The sequence below is a fragment of the Tupaia chinensis genome, unplaced genomic scaffold (assembly GCF_000334495.1).
Source record: "Tupaia chinensis unplaced genomic scaffold, TupChi_1.0 Scaffold141887_1, whole genome shotgun sequence".
In the NCBI taxonomy this organism is placed as follows: Eukaryota; Metazoa; Chordata; class Mammalia; order Scandentia; family Tupaiidae; genus Tupaia; species Tupaia belangeri.
In genome coordinates this window covers 448,771-466,227 of record NW_006201743.1, presented here as the reverse complement: position 1 = coordinate 466,227, position 17,457 = coordinate 448,771, and the positions used below count along the sequence as shown (strand labels likewise).

The window sequence follows — 17,457 nt, the reverse complement described above, 5'->3', positions numbered from 1 at the left end:
GAGACCGAATGTGGTTAAGACCCTCCAGGCTCTATTCTCTGAACCTGCTGCTTCCTGCTCCCAGAATGGCTTTTTCTTTCTAACTATTCCATTTCTTTTCTGAGTCACTCAGAATGTGATCGGAATTCTTGGTTACACAAAAACTATGAGGAAATCTAATGGAAATCAGAGTAGTAGCTTCTGCTATCTGATAAGGAACATGCTAAATCAAACCCCACACAATGCCCAACGTCTCCTCTCAAACATGAAACATAGAACATAGTTATGAATAAGCAAAACATTTCAGGGTTAAAAGTGTAATTTTATTTAGATGTTACTTGTACATAATCTATAGTAAGATATACAAACAGATAAAAATTGTTTAACAGGAGTTCTTTTAATACCATTTTAAGTTCAATTTACAACAGCATTGGTAATACTGCAAGATGACAGATACTCTGATTTAGAAAACAAAACTTACTTGCTACTCTGGCTGATACATTCCCACTAATCTGTAATGGATTAAAATGTATCATGTACTTCAGTTGCAAATTATCACAAAACTTTCACAACCTAACCACTTGGTATTCAGAAAAGATTTAGATGTTCCAAAAATTTACTGAAATGAAATGTTAATTTTCTAATAGTATCCTTAGTAAAGAAAAACATAAGTATACCAAAACTTATGGTCTAGGGCTAATAATGCAAAATCAACCATATCGTGTTTATGTAGCTAATGGATGGAGTTATCGCTTTATCCTCTCTAAGTCTATGCAATGAGAAAAAAAGCTTATTAAGAAATGAACTAAAATACAATGGAGAAATAATATTAGGACGATTTAAAACAATCTTACCATTTACAACTATAAATTGTAAAATTTATAGAAATAAAATATACTTTTCCATGTTTTTCTCCATTTGTTTTGCTACATAATTTTTGAAAATGAAAACAGAAAATTCAAAATCGTCACTTTTTTCTTTTTAGGTGATATCACATTAGAAAAGGTATGGATTTAAATTTTAGAATAAATCAAATTAGCTTAAAAAAATCTAAAAATAACCTAACTTGGATTTTAGTCATTTCCCAGTCTTTTAAAGGTTATGGAACACATCAGGGCAAACAAAAGCTTTCCTCTAAAAAATCAAGTTGAAAATAACCTGTTGGTTAAGCTATAAGAAGACAACCAATAATGGGCTCATGAATATTTATGATTAAAGTGCCACTAATTTTATTGTAACGAGATATAAATAGAAGATATCCTGACATGGACAGTAACTTTATTACCTCTCTATCCTGAGAACAGAAGGGCCATCAAAAACAAAGAAGCATTACTAAATATAAGTTCCAAAATATATTGGTAATTCCTAAAACAAAAGTAACAGTAAAGACAAACTATTAAAATAAAGGCAAAATAAGACTTACTTAAAAAATGGTAAAAAGTCTCAAGAATAAGACCAACACAGTAGGCCTCTACACTGAAAAAGAAAAATGAGAGAAATTTAAAAATTCATTGGTAATTATTATTCATATTCAAGATATAAGTTCCAAAATATATTGGTAATTCCTAAAACAAAAGTAACAGTAAAGACAAACTATTAAAATAAAGGCAAAATAAGACTTACTTAAAAAATGGTTAAAAAGTCTCAAGAATAAGACCAACACAGTAGGCCTCTACACTGAAAAAGAAAAATTAGAGAGAAATTTAAAAATTCATTGGTAACTATTATTTATATTCAAGAAAATGTTAGTGACAGCCCAGTGGTGAGCAGCTTCAAGAAGAGGAGTTTAAGAAGTGCCAAAACAGCTGGTAGAGCTGAGAGGACAGGTACATAGCACGGCATGGTCTTGGAAAGGGGAAGTAGATGGTAGGTTTTGAGAATTTAAAATCGGTGTGACTAAGCCCAACGGATTGGTGCTAGATAATGCCAGAAGCCACACCGGCGTCCATGTGGAAACCCACAGACATGACTTGGGAGGCTGGACAGTTTCCTTGGGAACTCACTAACAAAAGCCCAGTAGTCACCCGTCCTGCCCATGTCCCTACTATCAACCCTGTCATCTTTTCTTTGCGAGTCTCCCTCTCATCGTAACTGGGAGTCACTAACAATTGCAATCTGTTTGAAATACTGTAAATAGGTTAGAATACCTCCATAATTACAGTGTTTTGGCGTTTTTATGAAGTCCTAGCTAATATCAAAGCCTAGGGCATTTATTTATTTGGAGTGAAGTTACCCTTACCCAAAATTACACGTCACTTCGTCCTTGAGTTTTCTAAGAGTGGTCTTAGCCAGGAAATGAACTCCATAGGTCTCTAGTATCACCATGTGGGGAGAACAACAGGAAGAGTAGAGGTGGAAGTGAGCGCTCTGCTGCGGCTACAGGTCTAACCGAGGTCCTGTGGGGGGCTTCACATTGAATGTGCAAAGACAGTGTGAGAAAAGGGAACTGTGTGCTTCTAAGACAGGGCCAAGGCCCTACTCATGGGACTGATCCCTAATCTGGCCACAGCACCGTGAAAAGTGAAAGGCGTCAATGTCTACTTTCAGCCAAACCTAAGCTTTTAAGCTTCAGACCAAGTGGAGCAAAGTGCCGACTAAAGCACTCTCTGTTGTGCTCTGAGGAGCTCAGAACTCCTACAAGTCTCATTGAGGACACAGCTCCCAGGAAATGAAGCGAGCGGTCTCCTTGGCATCCGAGCCCACACGCAGCGGCTCTGCCCGGCTCGGCTGAGGCGCCTGGGCTGCTCACGTCTGTTCCAGCTGACTGTGCCCAAGCTGTGAGGGCTGGCAAATACTGTGTCATCCCCCATGGTCTGAAGGAGAAAAGACCCTGTTCTCCATTTTCATTACTACTGAGCTGCTGAAACCTCTTATAAAAATCATTGACAAACATTTACTAAATGAATGCCCCTGGGGACCCTGCCTGACAAGGGCCTTTCGATTTCATATTTGACAAGGGCGTGCAAAGACAGTATAATTTTTCAACAGAGCATTCACATTCACTCAGAGGCTTCCAAGCCAAGAAACTGAAGGCAGAAACATTTTGATTCTCCTTCGGTATTAAACTTTTCCCTCTAGAACCTACTTCCTCTGAAACACATTTTAAAAAGAAAAAAAAAAAACAAACAATATCACTGACTGATTGGAAGACATCACTTGGACAGTCATTAATCTTGCAAAGACCTAACACCAGGCAGCTTCACAAACACACAGCAAGTCTGCAGAATTATAATGATCAATAAGAATAAACCCAAACTGCACTAGATACTTTCATGGCCAAGAAGAAAGCAAAATGCTGTTTTCAGGACAATGCAATAGTTACAGCATACTTCCTCAGGTCAGCACAATTTGCTATGTTTAGTGGCACTTAAGTATTACACAGTAAATACTGAAAAAACCCAGGATTTTTGGATGTGCAGAAGCAATATCACGTTATTAATACAAAAGGTGCTAAGCTACGGGATTATATACCACTATTGGGGTGCTCAGCCCTCTTAGCATCTTCACACACCTCAAACGCATGGCTCCCGGCTGGCGGCCAGCCCCCTCCAGGCTGCCCACCTGCTGCACGTGGCGAGCTTCCAGCACCGCCTCAGTCGGACCAGTCGTTCTCGTCAAACTCAGAGTCGTCGTCAGAATCGCTGTACTCCACAGCGATGCGCCTGGACAGGATGGTGGCCACGTCGTTCCCGACGGGCTCGCGCTTGGCCTCTTGCTCACGCTGCTCCTGCACCTTCTTCAGCTGAATTCCTAGAGGTAAGATAAGTAGGATCAAAACCCTGTATTTGCTCCAAACTTAAGGAAAACAAGCTATCGTCTACTGAGCTTTTTCCTCCTACTGACAGTAAAAATTAAAAATTTTAGAAATCTGAGGGGAGAAAAGTTGGAGAAATATTGGAAGCTTCAAGACCAAAAAAAAAAAAAAAAAAGAATGTACAAAGTAGTAACATTTTTTACAGCACCATATTGAAATATAAAATGTAAATGCAGCTATAATTCCAGTGTACACAAATACTATTAAAGAAAAATCTATAGCTGCACTGTCCAACATGTAGCCCCTAGCCACATGCAGCTTCTAAATATAAACTGATACATGGCTAGTGCCCGCACACTGGGCAGCACAGGCTGTAACACTTCTGCCATCACAGATTGTCTTACTGGATGGTGCTGAAATGGGAGGTTTGGAAAACAGTGTTCAATACTAATGGCACTCACATAACCTAACGAGATACCAGAATTATTGTCCAAACAATTACTGTTAAAAATGAATAAAATGCAACCGTCACAGCTAAGCTTAGTTAGTTAACAAAACAGGATATCCGATGGCCTAATGCTTATCATTTCTTAATTTTTCATTTGAAAATAATTGCAGATTTACAGAATAGCTCAAACACTAGTAGAAAAACATTCCCATACATAGCAATACATAGCAGTCCCTCCTTATCCATAGTTTTGGTTTCCATGGTTTCCTGTAGTTGGCAGCAGCCCAAACAGCGGTGAGAAAGAGATCACATTCACTCAACTTTTACTATAGTATATTATTATAATTATTCCATGTGATTATTAGTTATAGTTGTTAATCTTTTACTGTGCCTGATTTATTAATTAAACTTGATCATAAGTATGTATGTATAGGAAAAACACAGTAAAGAGTTCAGTACAATGGTTTCCAGCACCCATTGGAGGTCTTCAAATGTATCTTGGAGAGAAGTGGGAACCACCAAACCCTGCACCCAGATTTCCCAACTAATAATACTGGACCACATTTGTTTCACAATCTTTCTCTTTCTCACACACATAGACACTTTTCTCTGGGCCATTTGAGAGCAGGGGCATACAATGTCCCCTTACCCCTAAAATACTTTTATGTATATTTACTTTGAAATGAAAACCAGCAAATTATTTAATACTACCACCTACTGTACAAATTTTTATCTGATTTTTTCAACAGACCAAATTAAATTGCCCATGAAAAAATTCCCCCTGGTTCACAATCCAAGGCAGTATCACCCTGTTAACATCAGTTGTCAAGTTTTGTTAACATCCTTAAATCTGTACAGTTCTTCAGTCTTTGTGTTGCATGACCTTCAAGCTTCTGAAGAATACAGGCAGCTACTCTGTACATGATGTTGATTTAGATACGTAAGATACCATTTTCCTTGTGATTATTTCTAGGTCATGGATTAACTCATATTAGACAGGGCTTACCAGTTTCAAAAGGCACATCTGGGCTGGCCACACAGCACAGTGGGAGCCAGCTATGTAGAGGAAGCCAGCTCCCACAGGGCTGACCATGGTTTGAGTCTCAGCCCTGGCAACCTAAAAAAACACTGTGTGTGCATGCCCAGGATCCTCATGGGATGGAAAATTAAAGGCCTTGTGGTGCAACCAGGCCCTGCTAGGGGTGATTTTTCTCTCTCTTTCTCCCTCTCAAGTGTGCACAAGTGCCCTCTGCCATTAAGAATGAAAAAAGCGAATCCAACACTGTCCTACTATGACCTCACATTTTTTTCCATGAGGTGTTTTTCTCTGGGTATTTTTTTCTTGACAAAATCAAAGTGCACCAATGATGTTCGAGCTGTGCAGAGGCCCTGGGGTCTTCAGGAGACCTGATTCATAGGTGCCGAAGCAAATGGCAGAGACAGCACTGTCACAGCTGCCCCAGGAGGACGTCACCAAGGCTGAGCCTGTGAGGCTGGAGCTGGGGTCCTCTCTCAGACTGTGCCGACTGAGCTGTGGCCAGAGACAGGGACACTCCCCACAGTCGGAGAAGCTCCTGGGATATTCCCACATGCTACTGGTGCCACTTGACCAACCTGGCTTTGACCTTATTAAGAATAAATGGTGTGGGGGAGCCAGCAGGTGGCGTGGTGATTAAGGTGCTAGATTCCCATGTAGATGACCATGGTCTGAGTCCCAGACCCAGTGGCTTAAAAATCACTCTGGCTATATGTGCATGTCCCAGGAGGAAGAGAAGAATGGAGAAGAAACGTGCAATGGCCATCACCCCGGGGGAGTGATTTCTCACCTACCTACCCTCTTTCTTACTTTTCCTTCTCTTTGTCTCTCTCCACAAGTGCACGTGCCCTATAGCAAAAACTTAGAAGAAGAAGAAGAAGAAGTAAATGCTGTGGTATGGAGGTTTCCTGTGGGACTCTAAGCACAGGTTCACACAGGTGGCCCATGCACCCTGGCCTGATTCCACCCAAGAAACTTCGCTTCTTTACATTTTGGGGTCTGGGGTCAGTGAGGACTCAGCCTGACAAGGGGTTGTGCTGTTAGGCAAATGCAGGAACATCATCGCCCTGGGCACATCAAGCTAAAAATAGGACGGCTTCAGGACATACCCTAGATTTAAAACAAAACAAAACAAAAAAACACTAAATCATTGGTATGTACACTTTCTTCCACTTGTACTTTTATCCTGAGAGAAGAATGCAAAGGAAACAGTCCAGTTAATTAGGCAATCACTTCTGTAACTCAGTTTCTACTGGATTGTTGGAAAAGTCATGGCACATTTTTACATAGAAAAACTTAGAAAAATACGTCATGACTTTCCTGACAATCCAATAGCTGAGTAAGCTTTCCTGAATGCTCAATCCTTTATCTTGATGGGTTTACCTTGCACTGGAAAAAAAAACACACCTAGTACTTAAAAAATTAATAAATAATAAGTGTCTTTTAACCCTCCTCTCAAAAACAATACAACATAGGGAGTAGCCACTTTGAAGATGAAGCAGCTGTAGCTGGTTAGACACAGAACCCATGGGAGGGAGCTGTGTGTTTGGGGCACTTTACTTACCCATTCGAATAGCAGCAAGGAGGTCACTTCGTGCGTCACTTATTGGTGGCTGTGAGGGCTCCGGACGCTTTGCCTCAGCCGCTGGGGGCCCATGCATTGGGGAGGATGACAGAGAAGAGCCAGGGCCAGGAGGGCCTGGCGGGGGAGGTGGGGGGCCTGGAGGTGGTGGGGCTGTGACCAGGAGCCCGGTGGCAGGAGGGTGTGGAGGGGCTGAGTAGGTGGAGCCGGCTGCTGTGGGAAAGGAGGGTTGAGTGGGGATCTGGAGAGGGCTGACAAAAGCAGTCTGTGCAGAAGGAATCATGGGAGGAGGGGGTGGAGGGGGTGGGCCGGCCGGGTTGTAATACTCAATGATCTGCGCTGGGAGCATCCTGATAAAAAGAGGAGACACACAGACACCAACGTATCAGTAAGGGTCGCATCCTCTGGTCTTACCAGGCCTAATGGAAAGCCTTCCCCAAGACATAGTACCTAAGAGGGGACCGCAGAAACTTCACAGAAAAAAAAAAAAAAAAACAGAATTAAACTACAAGTTTATTTTGGTTCAAAAATTTTGAAATTTTCCTAATACATATCTTCTAAGAACTTTTTGAAGACCCCTTGTGCTGGAATTTAAATCATGGCCAATTGCAAACATCCATCTGGGTTAGCTATTTCCGTAGTTCTATTGGGTCAAAGGAAAATTCATGATGTATTTTTCTATGCAAAAACATGTCATGACCTTTCCGATGACCCAGTACATTATTTATTATGAGGAACTCAAGGCCTTCTAATCAAACATGTCAAGATGAGAAGTGATTTTCTCTGGAAAGTTAGACACAGTGTCCAACCTCGTAGGTCAGGACAGCAACACCAGTATGTTCTTCATACCGGTCATCTCCACAGCGGGCGGCTCCCAAGCTTACCCTCTAAGGGCTCTGTGGTTGCCCAGACGGGAAAAGACTACGTTCTCTTGCCCACCCCCAGGGAACTCCCATGCTCGCAGGGCCTGAGGGCATATCAGAAGTGTTGAAAGGTCTAACCATAAAGAAATGTGCTGAATTCTGTAACTGTTTTCCAAACCAGCTGGATAATGGACCCTCTCCACCAGACAGTAACAGTCTCGGAATACTCCCTGAAATCTTGTCTTGGTAAACCAAGAGGTAGAAAGTACTCGGAACTGCACGGTCAGAGAGAAAATTCCTGACAGCTGAGGGACACGTGTCCCTAGAGGGATACCCACCGTTCTGGCTGGAAGAACATGCATGCTATAAGGAAGGGTTGTATTTTCAACTCCCTGGACATCCACTCCAAGGGGTGAATAGTTTAAGGTCAGAGTTAATCCAAAAAAGAGAGCTAAGGTCAATCAAAATATGGGTGGGTGTTTGGGATAAACACTTGAACACAAGGGTCTTTTTAAGGACGGTGTTTGTGCTTACCTGTAAGTCAGAAAACAAGAGGGCCTGGGGGCAGAATGAAATCAAGAAATGGGACTATCAATGTCAGGTCAAGAAAAGGCCAAGGGTAAGAACCAACACGGGACGAAGGGGCTACATTAAATGGTATTCTCATCTGTGATAAGAATTCTGTGGAGGGAAACTTGAGGATTTGGAGCAGGTTCATGAAATCAGCATTTTGTCCTTTATCAAAGCCTAGGCTTAGAGATCCTTCAAACAAAAGTAAGCATGACTAAGTGCGTATATAAAAGGAATGCATATCCTAACACAGACATAAACCTGAGTTTTAGCTGTCACCAAAAGGGAAAGGTGGCAGGTGCTGTACCTCCTTTGTTTCACAGAGAATTTGTCATAACTAAGAGAATCTACATCCAGTCATTCTTAACTATACTTTGGCCTTGAAAATATCAAAGTGACAGTTCTCCTGCCATACACGGCAGGATTCAAATGCAAGAGCAAGTTGGCAGTAGAGCATAAGAAATGCTGATTTACCCGTAGTCTGCTGGAGCCATGGGTGCAGAGGCCTGGGACCCCTCAGGGGCCTGCGGGGGAGGCGGGGGTGGTGGCTGCTGAGGTCTGTTTAGGGCCATGTGCCTTGCTGAGGCAGAAGGGGGCCGGTACTCATGTTCTGGAGCCTGGTTTGCGGGCCCATGCGGTGGTGCATCACCAGCTGCGTAGGAAGGGGTCACTGGCTGAGGGTGTAGAGAATGGTTGGGAGTAGCCGGGTAAGAGTAATCTGTAACATCCGACGCGTGGGACCTGACATTTGAGAGAAAAGGGGTGGGAGAAATTTAAATTAAGTTTTTAAAATTCCCCCTAACAGGCACAGTGCATATTTGAATAATGCCACTGCCAAATGCACAGAAATCAGACATGTATATTTCTTTTGCTATCAACTAGGCCTGGCCCCGTGAGAGCTTCCGAGCAACAACATAATTACTATCTTAGCAGCAAGCCCCGGTGTTACATGAATTCAGAGTCACAGCTCTGAAGTGAGTAAGGCAGAGAGATCTGCAAGCAGGAGACAGCGGAGCCTCGTTTTCACGGCATTTCAACATACTTCCTCTCTAAGAGAAGGCTACAAGACAAATTTCATTTAGTAGAGAAACTACGTCTATGACAGACAGGATTTCAGTGGCAATGAAACTGACAGCATGTAATTAGAAAAAATAAAATGGCAGGTGAGCTGGATAAATATTAACAGTAAGAACAGAAAAAGAAATCAAGAATGCGATGTAGTGAATCGTATTTTTCTTAAACAAAAGAAATTTCTTTCACATAGAGGGATGCAGTGTGGAGTACTATGGAAAGGCCTTCTTGTTTTCTTTCAGTGCAGAGCTGAGTGAGAAACCCTGAAAGGAATGGAGTTGTGGATTAGTTGAGCAGAGTTGAGAAAGATGCTGGGGTGCTGAGATGCCAGCTGAGCCCTCGCCGGTGGGTGAGGACTCGTGCATGTGGAAGCCACGCAGCGCAGTGGGCATTAGTACGTCACACGCTGGCCCGGGTTACAGCGCAGTGTCAGTAGGGGCTGCACATCCTCTCGTGATGGCTGAAGCAGGGGCAGGCCTGACGCTGGGAACCCAAAGAAAGCAAAATGACAAACCCTCTGGGCGCTCTGTCCTCTTTCCTGCTCCCTGCCTGTTCCAGGTTCTTTGCGTCACTCATAAACTCAATGCCCATTTTCCTCCTCTCCCACTCTTCTTTTCTTGTTCTGACTTTTCTCACGTTTACTTGCTGGTTTCTGTTAGGATTCAGCTTGTGTTTCTCTCTCTGAAGGAAATACGCAAACACACATTGGGGATGTGGGGAGCAGGGAAGACACAAACTGAATTTAGATCTTGGCGACTTCAGACAGGAGCTCCCCTTAACTGGAGTATGGAGTGGCACAGAAACGCTTGCTAAATGAAAAGAGGCTTTCCCCACTTTTTCCTTCCTTAATTGTACTTTAATCATAACTAATAACTTTTTTCCTCCATAACTGCAGGACGAATTCTAGAGTAAGGTATGCAAAATGCTGGTAAATGAGTTAATGACATTTTTAAACCTGACCTGTTCTTTATAAAAACAAATACCTAAAACTCTACGGTCATGGACGACATGTGCGTGCCTATGTCACTGACTACTGTGCATGCTCTTCTAATGGCGGAGTGCTTCTGATGGGACGAGGCTGAGAAGCAGTAAATACCGTGGCCTCACTGAGAGGGATTCCCCTGTGGAGTAGCTTTATGACACACGCCAGAAAGAGCGAAGTAAGGGGATGAACCACAGGGAGTGGTAGTAAAGGAAGAGGCAATAGATGTTTGACGGAGACATCAAAGCAGATTTCTAGAGGGAAGACTCTGACGACAGGCGACCATCATGTGGACTGGGCAGAGGAGAAAAGCTTGGTATGCTGAAGAGGGAAGGACCACAGAAAATGAGGACACAGAGGGCAGGAGGAAAGGGCAGAGGCAGGGCAACTGCCAGAGACAGTTTCCCAGTGAGGCACTGCAGCTCTGCCCGCACGGGGGTGAGCAGGGCGGCCTGAAGCTCTGTGACCATAAACAATCATCTGCTACAGAGGAGTGGTAGGGGCAGAGACGATTCTGAAACAGGAAACAGAGCAGTGGGACTCAGTGGGAGCGTCCCATAAGTCCCCCAGGGTTTCTCGGGTAGACATGTGGGCAGAGTTGGAGAGCTGTGACAGGGCCCAGAATTGAATGCAGGAAAAACAAGGACAGCTGGGCATGGATGGAGGTCTGATGCTTCCTGAATAATAGCAAAAGAGAGCTGGTTATTCAGTAGGGAAGCATTCCATCAATTCTCAACTTAAATTCACACTTAGAAACCATTCCTAACAACTGACAGAGAGAGGCAGACAGAGAGCTTACACGGACTGGGTTAAAGTACAATACTTATATGAACGGCTTAGATACATGCCGTGGCACTTGAGACTTCAATTTCCCTGAGTATCTTCAATACACTCAGATGAAAAGTTACAGTAATTAAAAACTAGATTTCTAAATAATACATGAGTGATAACAAAAGTCAAAAGAAAGAAAACAAAGCATGATTCTGATTTTGTAAAAGAAAAAACATACGCATATACAGAAAAATACCAAAAAGAATTACACTAAAATGTAAATAGTGATTTCTCGGGATGGTGAGACTATGGAGAATATTTCACTTAGATTTTTTTCTGTGATTTCCAGATTTAATAAGCATGTCTTATTTTATAATTAGGAAAAAAGTGACACATTTTAGTAAATAAAAATTTCTAAATTAATGTAAGAAATATAATCCAAATATAATGATGAATTATAATCTGTATATTTGTTAGAAAATAATAAATGCAAATAGTGAGAGTCCATGGGGAATAATATGAGACAATAGGAAATCCTAAAGAGATAAAATGTAAAATACTGTTTGCTTTTTGAAACATAAGAGAAATGAAAATATACCTAAACAACAAAAATACAAAGACAAAATACTAAATAATCTGAAGGACCATCAATTTCATACCCAACATGCAACATGTAATCTCAGAAGCAAGAATGAGTATCAATCATTAAACTAAGGAGTTAAAAAAAAAAATCACTGGGACCAGCAGATGGCATAATGGTTATGTTGCTGGACTCCCACGTAGTCAACCACGGTTTGAGTCTGCAACCCAGTGGCTTCAAACTCATGTCGGGCATGTGTATGTGCATCCCCAAGATCCCAAGAGGAGAACAGAAGAGAAGGGATTGCAGTATGACCATCTCCCTGGGCCCATCGGGATGGGGAGGTCTGATTTCTCACTTTCTGTCTGTCTGGAGAGCGCACATACCATATAGCAAAAATCTCTCTTAAAAAAGAAAAATAATTTGTACATCTGCTTTTGTTAAAAAAAAAAAAGTGTATGTGGGATAAAAATAAATATTTGGGGCTATGGATGGTGTTGTGGTTAAGGTGCTGGACTCCCACAGAGCTAACCACAGTTCGAACCCCAGACATAGTGGCTTGAAAATCATACTGGGTGTGCATGTCTAAAATCCTGAGAACGGAGAAGTGAATGTAGCATGGTCATCCCCCTGCTGCACCTCATGACCTCTCCACCCCTCATCTCTCTCCATCTCTCTCCAGCAAGCACATGTGCCCTGTGGCAATAACCTAAAAAATAAGTAAATACAAATTTCAATTATTTGGAAAAAAGCAAAACAGCAAATTAACATCATGGGAGGTATGAGGTTCATGTACCTCTCCCTCCCTACCAAAGAACTATGTGCAGAATTCTATCAGCATTCTTATTTTATATAGAAATAAACTGACACTGGGCCTAAGGGAGTCAGATCCCACATGCCCGAGCATCCTTGCCCCAGTGGCTTGAAAAATACGCCCAGATGTGTGTTTTTCCCAATGGGATGGAGAAATGTAGGAGAAAGGATTATTGTGATCATGCCCCACCGAGGGCGCTTTCTCCTTTTCTTGTTCTCTCTGGGAAGCGCTCATGCCCATTAGCAATTAAAAACAAAATCCCATGACAGTAAATTTCAAACTTCAGGCTAGAACTCAAGCAAAGTTCCTATAATTCTCTAGTATTTAACAAAAAAAGTACCTAAAAATTACCTACTTGCATCACATCCTACTGATATTTACAGACTTTATGATTAGAAATATTTAAGGCACTATAAGTACCAAATAAGCTCTTCCTTACACAGCAAGTACTCATGAAACACCTTCTAAATGAGAGCCTACTGAATACTGAGGTTACAAAGGTAAAAGAAAAATATATATATAACTATATAACATAAGATACAGTTGTTACTGTTTTGAGACATTCTTAAGTCACCTATCGTAACAATTTGTCATTTTGAAATACTGCTAGACGACTTCAAGAGTTATGCAAATGAAAGACTAGCAAATGAAAGACTATCAGAAATAGGAAATTAAACCAAAAGTTAAAATTGACGAGTCCCTGTCACTTAATCCCTTTTGTGACGAATGTGACTTAGTGACCATCCACATCATTCACATCTGCAAGAAATATTTTTACTTAACTGCTACCAAATTTTTAAATTAAACTCCGACAAAATTCTCCTCCTGAAACTAGAATACATAAGATTAGTTATCTGAAGTAAGAAATAATTTTCTATCACTTTTTGAAAGTTACTATTAAAAAAAAGGTATTCCTTAGTCACATTAATTATCACCTACCAGTCATTTTTACATAGCAAAGGACATTCAAAATTCTAAGCTAAAGAGAAAACATTAAATCATTAAAATAAAAATTTAAGTCATGGCAGTTACCCCCAATTTAGAATCGATTAAAACACTACATATCTAGATTAACTGAACAATAAATTTAAGTCAGAGAGATTTAAAAACAAAAATCAAGCAAGAAAAAAAAAAAAGATCCCAATGTAAAATAACAGAGTCTTGAAGTATTATTTCAAAACAAATATATATATTTTGTTTTAAGAAAAGTTTTGACATATATAATGGGTCACATAAACCCCAATGTTGCAGGTACATTTCCAGTGTATAATAAAACCCATAGTACCCAGTGGCCCAGAGCACCGGGGATGAGGGAGCTATGACACTCACACACCTAGTGTCTGGGGACAGGGATCCCTCGGAAGACGCTCCGTGGTACACACTCTGAGACAACCTGTTGTCGGGTCTAAGCTCTTTGTCATATGCCATCATATTCCACTCCTGGCGCCTGTTTCTGGCTTTTCTAACCTTTTTCACCTCACGGGTGGTGCCGTCTATACGTTTTTGCTCCTGATGCGCAGGGAAATAAAGAAAGCATGCCGAGACAGAGGGAAAGGAAAACAGCACGTTAGATGTGGTTACAATGCACAGGAAACGAGACCAGAGATGTTCACATTTCAATTACTCTACTGTTAAGAAAATCCTAAAGAAGCACGCTCCTTCTTCCCAAAGATCCAACAAAAAGTAGCTGATACTTAGCCCTTTAATCTAGCTCCACAGAAAGCAACTGTGCTCCAACTACAAGAGCTGCTTCCTTCGTTCTCAGGAAAGAACTCTCAGGAGGCTTGTGGCTTGCAGGAAACGTACTGCCCACTTCTCACCCACGTTATGCAGGCGAGGTACTGGCACGGACATCCTTTCCCACCACTCAAGTAGTCTGACTTAGCTGTCTTTCAAAGAAAATTATTTGAAATGTCCTAGTCCCCATTTCTAAAAGATGATTATAGAAAGTTTAAGCTAACCTGATAACCAGTTTAACACAAAACAAAACAAGATAAAAACTTACCTGTCCACAGACAAAGTGCCATTCTTACTCCAGCCCTACTTTGCCAGGGAAAATGTACTCAGTAAATACTTAGGTCCTGCATAATAAGCATGTCCTTAAAGGTGAGGACAGTTATTTCTACATACGGCTGTATGTTCTTCCTACTTCCCTCACAAGATTTCATGACCTCAAGGACAGGAACATTTATTTTAACTTCCTACAGTGCCCTCGATGTTACCTCAACACACTGTTTTATATAGAGTACGTGCTCAGTAAGTGTTGGCGGGGCGATCAGACTCACAGCCAGGCTAAACAGGAGCTACTAGTATAGCCAGGCACAGTGCACGCTCTCGTATTTCAAATATACTTATGTCACTTACATGTCAATTATTTCATGTTATATATTGATGTAGGAGGACACCAGAAAGTTGATGAAAACTGAAATTCAAGTATGTATTTATTTTTATGCAAAAATGTTGAAATCCATGCCTAGTTTTTTCATAATATATATTTTCCAGGAACTTTTTGAAGACCTCGCATATCATATAAATATTTTATATTTACACTTTCGTGTTTCAAGATTATATATAAATAAAACATCTAGACTGGAAGTCAGGGCAGTGTTCTGCAGTGGCTAGACCAAGATCTGTGGTGTGAGGTGGGCATTCACTCTATAGAGAGACAGGGGTCAGCTCGGCTTCATGCCAGCAAGCAGGAACAGAATATGTGATGGTTCTGAGGAGGAGCGACAGCATTAGAAAAACTGAAAGAAGTTAAATGGTAGGTAAATTTCAAGATTTAAGGGCAGGTGATCTTGAAGGTCATGCTAAAAATTCTGTTTATCCCCAGGAACAATGGAAAACCAATGAAGAATGAGAAGCAGGGGCTGACCTACAGAGGAGACATATGAAACGATCCTTCCATGTTGTGGACATTGGTTTAAAAGGGGAAAGACAGTTAGGGAGCTCTGAAGGTGGTGTAGGTGAGAAGATGCAGACAGCTCAAGTCTGGAGTGAAGACAGAACAGAATTATTTTCAGAGGTCTTCAGGAAGCTTTGGAAAGGGAATTGCAAAGGATCTGAGTATGAAACTCATAAATGATATAAAAAGGGTTAATAAGGATATGAAATTAGGTGAAAGGCACAGTGGGGAGGGTTCACAAAAAGTAATCATATCTGAGACTAAGAGAAGGCCTGGCAAAGAATAAACAAAGAATAAATCTTTTAAAGGTCAAGGGCAATATGATTGTATCATTCAAAATATAAAACTCACATTCTCATCAGTAACAGCAATTCAACTTGTAGAAATTTATTCTGAAAAAATATCTGGATATAAATACAGGGGCTGTAATATCAACAATTTAGAACCAACCTATATTCAAGTTAGTAATATATAAATAATTTATCAAACACTCATATTTCACAACAGTACACAAAACTTGAAAAGAATGAAGCACCTCTTTAATAGGGCCTGCGTGTATGCACATGAGCCATGTACGGCACAGTTCTAGGTATAAAAAATAGTTAGTAAAATGTGTCTGCATTTGTGGATGTTTAAAAAGTCTAAAAGATGCACTCCAAACTGTTAACAGGGGTTAGTTATTTCCTGAGAGAGGAGTGCCTTCATTTCTTTCAGTGCTATTTGAGCATTTTATAACAGCATATACTGATTATATACTTTTAAAAATCAAAAGGAAAAAAGAAAGGAGGGAAATTGCAACACGATTCCAGTATGTTTTATTTAAGAACTGCTGTTAATAACTATTACTCTTACTGTTCAAGAAATGTATACCAACATAATCAGAGGTTGAATGTTAAGGTATCTGTAACTTTCTTTAAGCCCCCAAATCTCCTATCAACACGTATATAAGACACACACACACAAATACATATACACAAACCAAGACAAAATATTAACAATGAAGAATTTATACTCTTGTACACTGGCCTTCCTTTAAAATCCCTTTAAAAAAAAAAAAAAAAAAAGCCAAACTGTTTCCTACCCCAGGAAGATCTTAGGTATCTCCACCTAGAAGGCTTCTTGATTCTGAAGCATCCTGTGTGTCATCTCCCCTCCTTCCAGCATCCCAGCCTTATCACACCTACCTCTGTTTAGCCGACTTCTTTCATCCACCCTTTGAATCTGTTTCTTTGACACCGCCTCAGAGAGGCTTCCCTGACACAGCCCCTGCATGTACATGACCTCATCTGGTCACCTCATGCACTGGACTCTGCATTTCCCTCACATTTCCCAAGTCACCGCACACTTAAAATGTCACATTTATTTGCATATCATTTTAAAAAGTGTTCATAAAGCATCAAACTAAAGGAAACTAAAATTTCAGAAACAATGAAGGGCCAGATGGTGGCACGGTGATAATGGAATTGCACGCACATGGGAAAGGTCCTAGGCTCACATCCTAGGGCCTCCCTGAGCACTCTAGGCAAGCTTGTGCCTAAGATCCAGGCCAGCGAAGTCTGGGGGTGGATTATGGAGAAGGGACTCTGCTGGGAGTGCCAGTCTCTCTCTGTCTCTGTCTCTCTCACTGTTGCTGCCTTTTTCTCTCTCTCCATCATGGAAAAATAAATAAATGAACATTTTTTAAAAAGGATTTTGTGTCCCCAAATTTTCTAAACTCATTTTCCTTCAGATTCATCAACTGCAACATGATGTGGACTTTTGAAATTTAGGAACAAAGGCTATCTTGTCTCTTCTATTCCTACCAGAAGCAGCCTTATATTCACAACATTTTCGAGCTTCTCTTTCTCTGATTTCCCAAAAGTTGCATATTGTGTCCCCACTATATTGTAATCTCTAAAAAGGTAATAATCCTGTCTTATTTTTTTCCACTACAGTTTATCCAGCATTTAGAAGACATTCAACAAAGACTCATTATACAAATGAATGAATAAATGAGAAATTCTTAACAGAATTTTACGTTTTTGAGAAATGTGGAATGAGAAGAAATAGCTGAGGACATGACGATGATTTTGAAGAAACAAAAATCATACATAAAAATTGTT

General features: G+C 40.8%; 1 protein-coding gene across 2 annotated transcripts in view; it reads right to left on the bottom strand.

The window, feature by feature from the left end:
- Window positions 1-1,652: 1,652 nt before the first annotated feature.
- WASF3 (WASP family member 3) overlaps window positions 1,653-17,457 on the bottom strand; it is a 95,486-nt gene continuing 79,681 nt past the window's right edge. The window contains exons 6-9 of one of the 2 annotated variants that reach the window (XM_006163272.3): window positions 13,784-13,959; window positions 8,707-8,973; window positions 6,782-7,149; window positions 1,653-3,729 (exon numbers count right to left, since the gene is read on the bottom strand). In XM_006163272.3, coding sequence (XP_006163334.1) covers window positions 3,572-3,729; window positions 6,782-7,149; window positions 8,707-8,973; window positions 13,784-13,959 — 969 coding nt within the window. In that variant the 3' untranslated portion in view covers window positions 1,653-3,571. Of the gene's footprint in view, window positions 3,730-6,781; window positions 7,150-8,706; window positions 8,974-9,817; window positions 9,985-13,783; window positions 13,960-17,457 lie in introns of both variants that reach the window. The other variant, XM_006163273.3, reaches the window with a different exon arrangement.